Source organism: Diceros bicornis, chromosome 12 (assembly GCF_020826845.1).
Source record: "Diceros bicornis minor isolate mBicDic1 chromosome 12, mDicBic1.mat.cur, whole genome shotgun sequence".
Classification (NCBI taxonomy): domain Eukaryota; kingdom Metazoa; phylum Chordata; class Mammalia; order Perissodactyla; family Rhinocerotidae; genus Diceros; species Diceros bicornis.
The window spans coordinates 77,174,358-77,187,244 of record NC_080751.1 but is presented as its reverse complement, the minus strand read 5'-3'; the positions used below and the strand labels follow the sequence as shown (position 1 = coordinate 77,187,244).

General features: G+C 40.6%; 1 protein-coding gene across 6 annotated transcripts in view; it reads left to right on the top strand.

Annotated features, from left to right (window-relative positions):
* The window catches only part of SNTG2 (syntrophin gamma 2), a 303,678-nt gene that overhangs the window by 189,922 nt on the left and 100,869 nt on the right, over window positions 1-12,887 (top strand). For all 6 annotated transcript variants that reach the window (XM_058551873.1, XM_058551875.1, XM_058551872.1 and 3 more), the window contains one exon: window positions 11,995-12,124. In XM_058551873.1, coding sequence (XP_058407856.1) covers window positions 11,995-12,124 — 130 coding nt within the window. The remainder of the gene's footprint in view (window positions 1-11,994; window positions 12,125-12,887) is intronic.

Here is a 12,887-nt window from a genome sequence, read left to right as displayed (position 1 = left end):
TGGGGTTTTAGGTGGGGGAGGGGGAGCAGGTGCTGGGGTTTAGGTAGGGGAGGGGGAGTGTGTGCTGGGGGTTTAGGTGGGGGAGGGGGAGCAGGTGCTGGGGTTTTAGGTGGGGGAGGGGGAGCACATGCTGGGGTTTTAGGTGGGGGAGGGGAGCACATGCTGGGGTTTTAGGTGGGGGAGGGGAGCATGTGGACGTGCTGGTTGGCACCTTCCCATCAGCTTGCCTTCTGCCTTGAAGACTGAATTTCTTTCACTTGACTGTCTGGACTTTTCCAGTTAGTTTTCAGCTTCAGCCTGCATTTGGCCTTGTGAGGCTGAATCTTGACGTCTGGACCTTGACTTCCTGGGAAGACAGCTCACTGTATACTTAGGAGGGACAGAAAGACCTGCTTAGTTGTAAACAATGGTTGATTATGCTGAATATGCACAGCTGCAGTTCGCAAAGCTTATCTCAAAGTTTTTGCTAACTTCTTCTAGCCCAGGGAAGATTTTTTTAACCTCTTCATGCTCGGTTTCAGGAGCAGTAAGTTATTTTTCTTTTTAAAAATATTTTATGGAATGCTATAATGTTTTTATATATAAATTTCTGTCCATATTAGTGATCATTTCATTAGAATAAATAACATACTTGGATTATGGGACGAAAGGGTTAAAACATTTTAAGGCCTTTAGAATGGTTTGTCAGGCATCCCATTCTCCACCAGAAAGTTTGGTGTGTGCACGTGTCTGTTTCTCTTGAATAATTTCTTAAATTAGCTTCCTATGGAATAAATGAAAAAATATTTCTAAAAACCAATTTGTTATGCACAAAAAGTGCAAGTTGAAAAGTGAAAAATTCTACTGACCAATAAAGCCATCACCCAATACCAAACTCTACTATTTTACCGCAATTCCTTTGATTCAGTTGGCTTTAAGAGAGTCTAAGAGGTTATTCAGTTAGATGAAATCCACATGAATTAAGTAGTTAGAATATGGATTTGAATTTAGAAATAAAGGGTAATCAGCATAACAGAAAAGAGGGCTATGTGGGTAAAATGTGTATTTTCCAAGGAAGGAATCATTACTCAGAGCATCCCCAGGGCAGATGGCACCATTTCAGCAAATCTGTGTATTCAGCCAGTAGTTCAGATTTTCACAGTAGTTAAATCAGAAGAAGATACAGAAGTGGAACTGGATGGAATGTTTCCTTCCTCGTGGCACCAGTAAAATTTTATGCTGGTTCAGCAGTTGCTCCCATTAGAGATGACGGGTCATTAATGTTGAAGAGATGTCTGGGACTCACAAGGTCTGCTTCATGGAAGCGAAAGCCTCCAGGACAGAGTCATGCCCTCCTGGCGTCACACACCGACACATGTACATGGAGGGAAATCCTGAGGACGCTTCTAACCAAAGGCTGAAAGAAAATGTGGAGAGACGTGATGTTTGTTATTCTTAATTTCCTTAGCTACAGGATGAAGTCGAGGGTTCCCTTATTCAAAATGGTTATAACAACAAAACTTCGAGACTTAGAAGTGCCAGGGGATTTAGCCATCTACGAATCTTTTAGAATGTGTTTTGGGGGCCGGCCCCGTGGCTTAGCGGTTAAGTGCCTGCGCTCCGCTACTGGCAGCCCAGGTTTGGATCCCGGGCGCACACCGACGCACCGCTTGTCCGGCCATGCTGAGGCTGCATCCCACATACAGCAACTAGAAGGATGTGCAACTATGACATACAACTATCTACTGGGGCTTTGGGGAGAAAAAGGGGAAAAAAAAAAGGGAGGAGGGTTGGCAATAGATGTTAGCTCAGGGCCGGTCTTCCTCACAAAAAATAAATAAACACTATAAAAAAAAAAGTGTTTTGTTTTATTTTTATAGATGATAAATATTTATCTGCTCTCAATTTGTAGTATTTTGAGTTTGTTCAAAGTAACTTTAATCATTAGGTAAAGTGAACTTTTAAAATGTTTATTTGTTCAAACATGAAGAATTTGAGAACAGTCAAGATGGTTAGACATACTGTGCAAACACCTTTAGCAACTACAGAAGCTTGATCCCAGGCCTGCCTGCTGCCCGAAACACAGGAGGTAGGCTGCCGTACCTTGTCGCTGTCCTTATGCCTCAAACACCGTCCTTAACGGTGCGTTTAATAAATATGGATGTTTTTATAAGGAGCTGGTTAGTCATCAATAGAAGAGGTCTTGTGTGTGTTTTTTAAGTTAATACACTCAACTCTCTACGTTTGCCCTTAAAAACAACAACAACGAAAACACACAAAATATCTATTAGCAATGATGAAATAGCTCTTAAAAAAAATGACTGCATTTATTTGCAGAGCAGGAATTGGGCATCTACCGTGTCCGGCACAAGCACAGCGATTCGTAGGGCAGTGATGGCCGACCCCGGCCTTGCAGAGTGGGAGGATGCACGGGAGATTCACAGAGAAAAGGCTTGTGCTGACGCTGAGCAGACTCGGGCGACTGTGTGCGAGAGGGACCGTGTGGCTGGGGTGCGAGGCTCTGTATGGTGACAGTCACACGTCCTGCCTGGTGACTGGCAGTGCCTCCTCAGGTGGTCAGGGGCAAGCAGTGGGGCACCGGTTGGCCGGAAAATCGAGAAGCAGGACAGAAACCCGTGATGCAGCTGCTCGTGTTTGTGCACTAAAATCTGGGTAATAATTTCATTCTCGTAGGTAACTGCTCAGAGTCTGAGAGCTGGAGAGAGCTTACCTGTGCACAGTCCAGCCTCCACCCTGTCGGCTGCCCATCTGGGCAGGGGACACAGTCCCTCACTGCCACAGCCTTCACTCTGAGAAACTGAAATAATGACACCCGCTTCATAAGATTGCTGTGAGGTGGAATAATTTTTATTTTTATTTTTTTGCTGAGGAAGATTTGCCTTAAGCTAACATCTGCTGCCAATCCTCCTCTTTTTTTTTTTTTTTTGCTTGAGGAAGATTAGCCCTGAGCTAACATCTGTGCCAGGGTTCCTCTATATTTTTGTATGTGGGTCACTGCCACAGCATGGCTGGTGAGTGGAGTAGGTCCACACCCGGGATACAAACCCACAAACCCGGGCCCCCAAAGCGGAGTGTGGGGAGCTTGAACCACTCAGCCGAGGGGCCGGGCCGGGCCTGAGGTGAAATAATTTAAAATGTAAATTACTTAGAATAGTGCCTGGTGCCAAGCAACCTCTGAATAAATGATAACCTTTAGGTCTTATTATTGTTGCTGCGATTCTAGGTAGTTGTTATTTCTGGGTGTGAGCAGTTCTCGTAACACAGATGCCTTCCCTCTTACACACAAGGTGACTTGCCAGGTAGCAGATGTGTTGAAAGGAGCACACCCCATTCAGTGCGGTGTCGGTGCCCTCGCTCACAGACTTTCCCTACGAGGGAGGATAATTACAATAATACACGCTTAACATACGCCAGGCAAGTGCAGTCACTTATCCACCTCCTTGAGGTCATCCTCACCACCCAGGCGGGCGGCCCCGTGTGCCTGCGTTGGAGGAGGAACCCACACAGCGAGGCTGGGCCTGGGGAGAGGGATTCTGCGTCACTGGCAGCGCATTTTACCTCATGCTGGGTGTTCTCAGGCGTGTATTCGTGCAGCAAGCATCCTTGCAGGGGATACGTGCAGGTGCTGTTGTGGAGGCTGGAGGAGGTGAAGTGAACGAGCCCTGGACGTCCACGCCCTTGGGAAGTTCCCCTCCAGTAGCAAATGCAGGCAGCAAACACCCCACGTAAAAGCCAAAGGAGCAGAGTCATGAATGAGGTTCTGCTTTATCTCCCTTCCTTTCAGCGGGATCCCTTCCAGGTGCTCAACCATCTGGCGGTGGCTCTGCCCATGTGGGGCCTCCGCCTCTCACAGCTCTGACATCCCTGCTCCGTGAAGGGCGAGGGGCCAGGAGGACACAGAGCTGGTCTCCTAAAGGGGACAGGAGGTGACAGAGGAGGATGACAAGTTGTTCTTTTAGGCACCACAGAGGAAAAATTATCTTCTTTTTCTGGACCTATACTTCCTTCTGTCTTGAGTGAACACTTTATTTGTGCCCTTAATTTTCCAGTAATAATGACTTTTTAATAAACAAAGATACAGGAAGAATGGTGCCTGAATTTAAATTGGCTGTCTTTGTTAATATTTGACATGGAGTACTTAGAAATGCTGCTGTGTGATGGCGAAAGGAGAAAGAAGATATTTCTCTGACTTACACTAAAAAATAATACCCATGCTACAGACACAGTCTTGAAATGTAATATTTGAAAGAAAATTTGAAGAGTTTTCAAATTCTGAGAAAAATACACATTTTTCCTCTCATTTTGTGTGGTGAATGCTCATAACTCTCAATCATGAGCTAAAATAAACACACTATCCCTCAGTGTCCAAAGCACAGAGCCTCCAAGTTAAATAAAGAAAACAGATGCAAGTGTGCAGTCTCCCTTTCCTCCCAGTTACTGTCCAGGTGTAGAGGGAGAGGTGTTGGCAGCAACCCAGAGAGTGATGGATGGTCATGAACCATAATCCGTGGAGAAGAGGTTCTTTGGATAATTTTGGAAGGTTGAATGTATTAGTTCTTTAAAAATGATAGAACTTATTAAAAAGACGATTTGTAAATTTTGAGTTCTCGTAGAAGTGCAAAGCGTGGATCTGAAGAAGCTCGAGGGGAAAGACCCAGACTTCTCCTCCAAACACAGTTCAGGCCTAAAGATGTAGCTTTCAGTTCCTTAATGTTCTAATAAATGAAGAAATGTGTGCTTTGAACTCATTGGAATAGATTTCTTTCCCTTAGTCCAAAACTGTGAATTGATTCACTTCCTATAGTATGAAACTAGGTTCCCAATTTCCTTTTTGAAATTCAAAAATTCTCTAAGGGCTTGCAGGAATCCTGGGAAGGAGGTAGGCTTTCCAAAAGCCTTGGCATTGTCAGTTCCTGACTGTCCCATTGATCACGGTGTCTGGGACTTGGCTTGGTGTCTCCCTGGGGAGCTCAGAGGCACCAAGCACCGTGGCTTCTCTTGGTGTAGCTTTTACTGGTGATTCCTAAAATCTGACGTGTGACCATCACAGAGCATGCTGAGTCCTGAGCAGTAGGTACACTGTGATTTTTAGCTCTGACAATGACTTTGACCATATGGATAAAATCGTGAAAAGCCTGAGCAGATGCTGTGACTACAGAGCCATGAGGCCAGGTTCCACCTGTGAGCAGTGGGAAGCGATGTCACAGGTGAGCCTAAACTCTGTGCACGTGACATGCTGAGAAAATAAATCCTCAGAGTCTATCTAGAGGATAAGAATGGTAATCTATCATTCAGGCATACATGAAATAGTTTGTATAATTGACTCTAATTAATATGACTTTTATAACAATAAGAAAAATATAAATTTTTTTCATACTTTATTAATATGTTGGTATCTATCATCAGCATTAATGTCAACAACTTTCACCATTTCTATTTTTATAATATTTAATTTGTATTTCGTTCTTTGACAAATGCCTGAGTAACAGTGTTTTTATGGTACCTGTGGGTTTACAGAAACCTTATCTATGTTATCCCATTTGTTTCTCACAATATTTCCATTCTATGGTACAACTGGCTTTCTGAAGCCCATCATGTAGACAAGGAAAATGAATCTCAGAAGTTAGGTGTCTGGCTTGTCTCATACAGCAAAAGTATGAATGTACTGGGACTCGAAACTCATCCCTATTCCTTGTAGAACCAACAGTCTGTACCGTCTGCCTGGACTTGCATAGAAGCCCTTCATCAGGCTGAGGACACTCTCTTCTGGTCTTAGTTTGTTGAGTGTTTTCTAACATGAAAGGGTGTTGTATTTTGTCAAGTGCATTTTCTGTGACTATTTAGATGATCATATGATTTGTGTTTTTTTATTCTGTTGCTATAATGTATAATATTAATTTATTTTCAGATATCAAACCAACCTTGAATTCCTGGGATAAATCTAATTGATTATGGTATATAATTATTTTTTTGTTATTGTGGTCACATTGGTTTATAACATTGTATAAATTTCAGGTTTACATCATTATACTTCTATTTCTATGTAGATTACATCATGTTCACTGCCCAAATACTAATTACAATCCATCACCACACACATGTGCCTGATCATCCCTTTCACCCTCCTCCCTCCCCCCTTCCCCTCTGGTAACCACCAATCCAATCTCTGTCTCTATGTGTTTGTTTGTTGTTGTTTTTATCTTCTACTTATGAGTGAGATCATATGGTATTTGAACTTCTCCTTCTGACTTATTTCACTTAGCATAATACCCTCAGTGTCCATCCATGTTGTCACAAACGGCTGGATTTCATCATTTGTTGTGGCTGAGTAGTATTCCATTGTGTATACATATGGTATATAATTCTTAATACATGTTGCTGGATTCAGTTTGCTAGTATTTAATGGAGGATTTTTGCATCCATATTTAAAACAGTTACTGGTCTGTAGTTTTCTTGTGATGTCTTGTGGTTTTGGTATCAGGGTAGTATTGGCCTTATAACATAAGTTGGGAAATGTTTTCTTCTATTTTGGGCAGAATGTGTGAATAGTTGCTATTAATTCTCCTTTGAATGTTTGATAGAGTTCAGCAGTGAAGCCATCTGGGCCTCAGCTTTTCTTTGTGGTTAGTTTTTTGTTTCTTTGTAGTTAGTTTTTTAATAATTCAATCTCTCCGCTTGAAATATTGTCTATTCAGGTTTCTTCTTGAGTTATTTTTGGTAGTTTGACTCTTTCTAGCATTTTTCCATTTCATCTACGTTATCTTGTTTATTGGCATACAGTTGTTCATAGAATTCCTTTATAATCCTTTTTATTTCTCTATTATTGATAGTAATAGTTCCTCTTTCGTTTCTTATTCTAGTATTTTGAGGCTTTTTTCTTATTTTCTTGGTAAATGTAGCTAAAAGTTTGTCAATTTTGCTGTTCTTTTCAAAGAACCAGACTTGGGTTACATTGGTTTTCTCTATTTTTTCTATTCTCTGTTTGATTAATCCCGGATCTAATCTTATTATTTCCTTTTTCTGCTTGCTTTATGTTTAGTTTGCTCTTCATTTTCTAGTGTCTCAAGATGGAAGGTAATTGATGTGAGATCTTTTGCTTTCATTATATATATACAGGCATTTACAAGGGTCCCTCTAAGCACTGCCTTAGCTGCATTCCATAAGTTTTGGAATATCATGTGTTCATCTTCATTCATCTCAAATTATTTTCTCATTTCCCTTTTTATTTCTACTTTGATCAATTGGTTATTTAGATTATATTGTTTAATTTCCATATATTTATGAGTTTCCAATTTTTTTTCTGCTATTGATTTCAAATTTTATTCCATTGTGATCAGAAAACATATTTTGCATTATTTGTGTCCTTTTAAATATATTGAGATTTTTGTTATGGCCTAGCATATGGTCTGTCCTGGAGAATGTTCTGTGTGTACTTGAAAAGAACGTATAGTGTGTTGTTATTGCATGGAGGGTTCTACAAATGTCGCTAGATGTGGTTGGATTTTGGTGTTGTTCAGATCTTCTATTTTCTTGTTGATCTTCTGCCTAGTTTTTCTATTCATTATTAAAAGTGAGGTATTGAAGCCTCCAACTATTGTTGTTGAATCGTCTATTTCTCCTTTCCTTACTGTTAGTTTTTGCTTCTTGTATTTTGATGTTCTATTTTTAGGTGCATATATGATTATCATTGTTATATCTTCCCAATGGATCGACCATTTATATTTTTAAACTGTCCCTTTTTATTTCTAGTAACATTTTAGTTTTAAATTCTATTTTCTGTGATACTAGCACAGGAACTCCAGCTTTCTTGTGTTTGCTGTTTGTATGATACATCTTTTTTCCATCTTTTGTTTCCATCTGTTTGTAACTTTGAATCTAAAGTGTGTCTCTTGAAGACAGAATATAGTTGCATCTTATTTTTTCTATTCAGTCTGAAAAGCTCTACTTTTTTTTTTTCCTTTATTTTTTGCTGAGGAAGATTAGCCCTGAGCTAATGTCTGTTGCCAATCCTCCTCTTTTTGCTGAGGAAGATTGGCTCAGGGCTAACATCCCTGCCCATCTTCCTCTACTTTATATGTGGGATGCTGCCACAGCATGGCTTGATAAGCGGTGCATAGGTTCCGTGCCTGGGATCTGGACCTCCAAACCTCAGGGCCGCCGAAGCGGAGCACACGAACTTAACCACTACACCACTAGTCTGGCCCTTGAAAATCTCTACTTTTTGATTGGATTATTTAACCATTCAAGTATATATTATTCTTGTAATAGTTGGATTTATGTCTGCCGTTTTGCTTTTTATTTTCTGTGGGTTCCATGTCTTTTTTATTCCTCTGTTCCTCTTTTCCTGCTTTCTCTTATATTATGTGAATATTTTCTAGTTAGACATTTAAATTTCTTTAATGATTTTTTCTGAATATTTATGTATTTACATTTTAGTGGTTGCTCTAGGATTTAGCATATACAGACATCTTAACTTATCAGAATCAGCTTCAGATTTACACTAGTTTAATTCCAGTAACATGTAGAACTGTTACTCCTATACAGCGCTACCCGCTTTCCTCTTTTTGCACTGTTATTGTTACACATATTACATCTATTGATATTACAGATCCAACAAAGATATAATTTTTTGGCTTTAAATTGTCTTTTTTGCAGCTTTATTGAGGTATGATTGGCAAATAAAAATTGTATATAACGTGTACAACATGATGTTTTGATGTGCATATACATTGTGATATGATTACCACAGTCGATCTAATTAGTTATTAATTTACCATTTGTTTTCAGTTCCTTAGCCCGTTACAGCCTTGCTCCCACCCACCTCCTTGTGCTGTTATTAACAAATATATTACACACGAATTATGTATATTACATATATGCACATATATTACATTTCTACATTTCTGCATTTTATAGCCCGGCGATACATCATAGATGTATTATTTTATACAATGATCTTTACGCCGTTTACAATAAGAAAGGAGAAAACTGTGTACCCCATCTTTTGTAATTACATTATTACCTTCACTGGCGGTCTTTGCTTTTTCGTGTGGATTCAAATTGCGGTCAGGAGTCATCTGCTTTCAGCCTAAAGAGTTTCCATCAGCATTTTTTGTAAGGAGGTTTTGCTAGCAACAAATTCTCTCAGTTTTGTTTACCTGGGAATGTCTTTATCTCACCTTCATTTTTGAAATATAGCTTTGGTGGACAGAGCTGTATTGGTTTCTTTATTCTTACCTGGTTGACAGATTTTTACTTTGAATATATTGTCCTGCTGTCTTCTGGCCTCCTCTGTTTCTGCTGAGAAGTCAACTGCTAACTTTGGGGGATCCCTTGTAACTGAGGAGCTGTTTTTCTCCTGCTGCTGTAAGATTTCTCCCTTATCTTTCATTTTCAGCTTTATTAACATTGTAAGTTATTTGTGGATCTACTTGTGTTTTTCCTGTTTGGAGTTATTGGAGCTTCCTGGATGTGTAGGTTAGTGTTTTTCAATGAATTTGGGGAGTTTTCAGCCATTGATACTTGGAATATTTTTTCTTCTCCTTTCCCTCTCCTCTCCTCTGGTCCTGCCATTTTGCCTGTGTTGTTGCACTTGACAGTACCTCACGGTCCTCAGAGGCTCTGATGATTTTTCCTCACTCTTTTTCTATTCTTTGGGCTACATGTACTCTATCAATCTATCTTCAAGTTTGCTGATTCTTACGTCAGTTGGAATCTACTATTGAACCTCTCTAGCAAATTTGTCATTTTAGTTATTGTACTTTTTAACTCCAGTATATCCATTTGGATCTTTCTTGCAGTTTCTATCTCTGTTGTATTCTCTATTTGTTGTGACACAGTCACATACCTTTATTTCTTTAAACACTGTTTCCTTTAGTTCCTTGAACACATGTGTAACTCTTTCTGTTTAATGTGACATCTGGTCACCTCAGACCCAGTGTACACATCATGCTCTCATGTTTCCAGCAACTCTGGGTACTGGTCCCAACCCTCACCCCCACCTGGGCTTTATTGTTATTTGTTCGCTTGTCGTTTAGTGACTGGGTGGATTGTTTTAGTGAGATCTCTCCTCTGCCCTCCCCCTCAGGAGTGTTGAGCCTCTGATGGTGGGCTCATGGAGGTGCAGTTGGGGTGTGCCCGCAGCCACCCTGGGATGATGGTGGTGTTTGGCAGGTTCCCTTTGTCTCCTTCCCTGACCAGCCAGCTGCTAAACATCACTAATTTCCAGCTGATCAGTCTGTTGTTTTCAACAATGCTTTGTGGCGTAAATGGCTCTACAGAGTAATCCAGTCAAATCTGGGTTCCCTTGAAGAAATAGCTCCTGTTCTGACACCAGGAGAGCTCCTTCCAACTGCCTGATTCCCAGGTTTTCTCCTGAAAACTAGCCGGCTAACAGTTTAGCCTGTATTCATTCAATCTGTGGATCTCCTTCCAGTTGCCTTTCGTCTCGACTCCCACTGTTTTTGAGTGTGCCAGTAACCCTGAACTTCTCCGTGCTCTATTGCACTTTGGAAATAGATCAGGAATTATAGGTTTTATGGCCTATTTTCTCCCAGGTAAAGTCTCTGAGCCAGGACTCTGGAGCAGGGATGGGGACACCCTTGTCTGTAAATGAACCTCGTGTTCTGATGGAAGCAATGGTGATCAAGGTGGGAATGATGTCTAATCAGGGGAATCTGCTTATGAAAAGAGAGAAGGATTGTTTAATCGAAGGAACTCTGGTCTGGTAGATTCAGCTCAAGAACATGCAGAACTGCTTTATAATGTCTCCGGTTCCTTCTCCTTCGATTGTATCCTTCTCCCTGCTTAACAAAAGCATGATTAAACTCACCTCTGAAAGATTATTAAAACATTATTTAGTGTGGACCTTGTTTTTAAAAAAGTATGTTTGATTTGTTTTGTCATTTTTTTATCCTTTCATTTATGTGCTTAAGGACGTGAAGGTATAGGCTACATGGATTGATATGCATTGTTTTCTTAAGAAAGAATGAACAGAAGTGTAAATGATATTCCTTTTGTGTAATGGTTGTATTAGTCCTCTTGGGCTGCCATAGCAAAATACCACAGACTGGGGGGCTTAAACAACAGAAATTTATTTTCTCACGGTTCTGGAGGCCAGAAGTCCAAGACCAAGGTTCAGTTTCTGGTCAGAGCCGACAGCCGCCCTCTCACTGCGTCCTCACATGGTGGAGAGAGCTCTCTGATGTCTCTTATAAGGCGCTAGTCCTGCTGGATCAGGGCCCGACCCTCTGACCTCACTTAACCTTAATTCTTTCCTTAGAGGCTGCATCTCCAAACACATCCACACTGGGGATTGGGGCTTCAACATACGAATTTGGGGGACAAAATTCAGTCCATAACAATAGTTATGTGTAAATTATCTTTGAAAAAAAGACTTTGCAAGATAGAGAAGAAGTACTAAATTAGAAACAATTATTTTGCTTTTATGAATCGTTTGTCATGGTAGCATTTGTGGCAAGGTGGTTTTCTTGGAAAAAAGGAAGGAGAACCAACTTCAAAAATAGATATGTGGTCGTAAAATACCATCAATGCTGAGCAATGATGATGCTTGACTTGCCCCATCGTCGTTGTGTCAAGAGCTTTAAATACAAAATAAATGGTCTTTGAAAGTATTATTACTAAGGACCCCATAAAACAGTAACTCCTAAATTTCTATAAAAGTGAATTATTTCCTATATGAATTGCCTTTCATATTTTTATTGAATTAGAAATAGCTATTAATGAGAGATTTCAAAGTTTTGAACTTAATTTCAGTAAACCTATGGAAACGGGTTAGTTATATGACACTTGTCTGTTGTGTTTCCCTGTGGTAACCAACAGATCGATCCTGGGCAAAGCTGGAGAGAGGCCCTTACTGGGGGCATGTGGGCATGAGGTTTGAGGACAACGTTGCTCCTGTGCCCCGCTCCCTGTGGTGAGGAAACAGCTCTGAGGGGCCTTCTTGCACAGTGTCGCTGTCTCCTCTTCCTGCAGGTCCAGTGCATTCGAGGTGCTGGCCCTGGATGGGGTCAGCACGGGAATCCTTCAGTTTTACACCGCCCAGGAGAGCGCCGACTGGCTGAGAGCAGTGTCAGCAAACATCAGAGATCTGACGCTACAAAACGTGAGCACAGAGACATCGCGGCTTACTGCTCTTGCTCTGTAGTCTGCGAAAATAATTGAGATTTTTTGTTATTTATGATTAACACTAAAATGATTGGTTATAATGTTAAACAGAAGAGTATTGTACCTTTATTTTCAACATACCAAATCTCTGACTAAGAAAAGTTAAACCTTAAGGCATCTAGATGTTTCCTAATATAAGACTGTGGGATAAATCAAACATTTGGAAAGCTTACAGCTAGGTCTCTCTCCTTCCCTCCCTCCCTCCCTCTCTCCCTCCCTCCCTGTCCTTTCCTCTCTCTCTTCCTTTCCAGGCATAAACACAGAAATATTTGTGTGCATATTATCTTATATGTACTTCATCCAAATGCATCGATGTAACGTGGCATTTTCATTTGGGGAACCTAATGGGGTTAAAGATGTAATTCCCCGAAACATTATGAAAACTTATAAAGAGACATATCCCATCAAAAATATTACATCTCAGATTTTCACTGCAGGCCTCCAGGAAAGAAAAAGTACTCTTTCTCCTTGGGCGATCTGTTTCATGTTCAAAGTCAATAGGAAATTAAAAAAAAAAAAAAAAAAGGAATAAAAAGAGATGGGGTGGGAGTAAAAAATCAATAAAGTAATAAGTTCCCTAAAGCAACCACTGTCTGTGGCACTAACTTAAGAGCCACAGCTGTGGGAAGGCTAGGAAGGATTCACCCTTGGCCACAGGTGGCCTTTGACCAGTTTTCTTGTTCTTATTCCCTCCGGTTGAC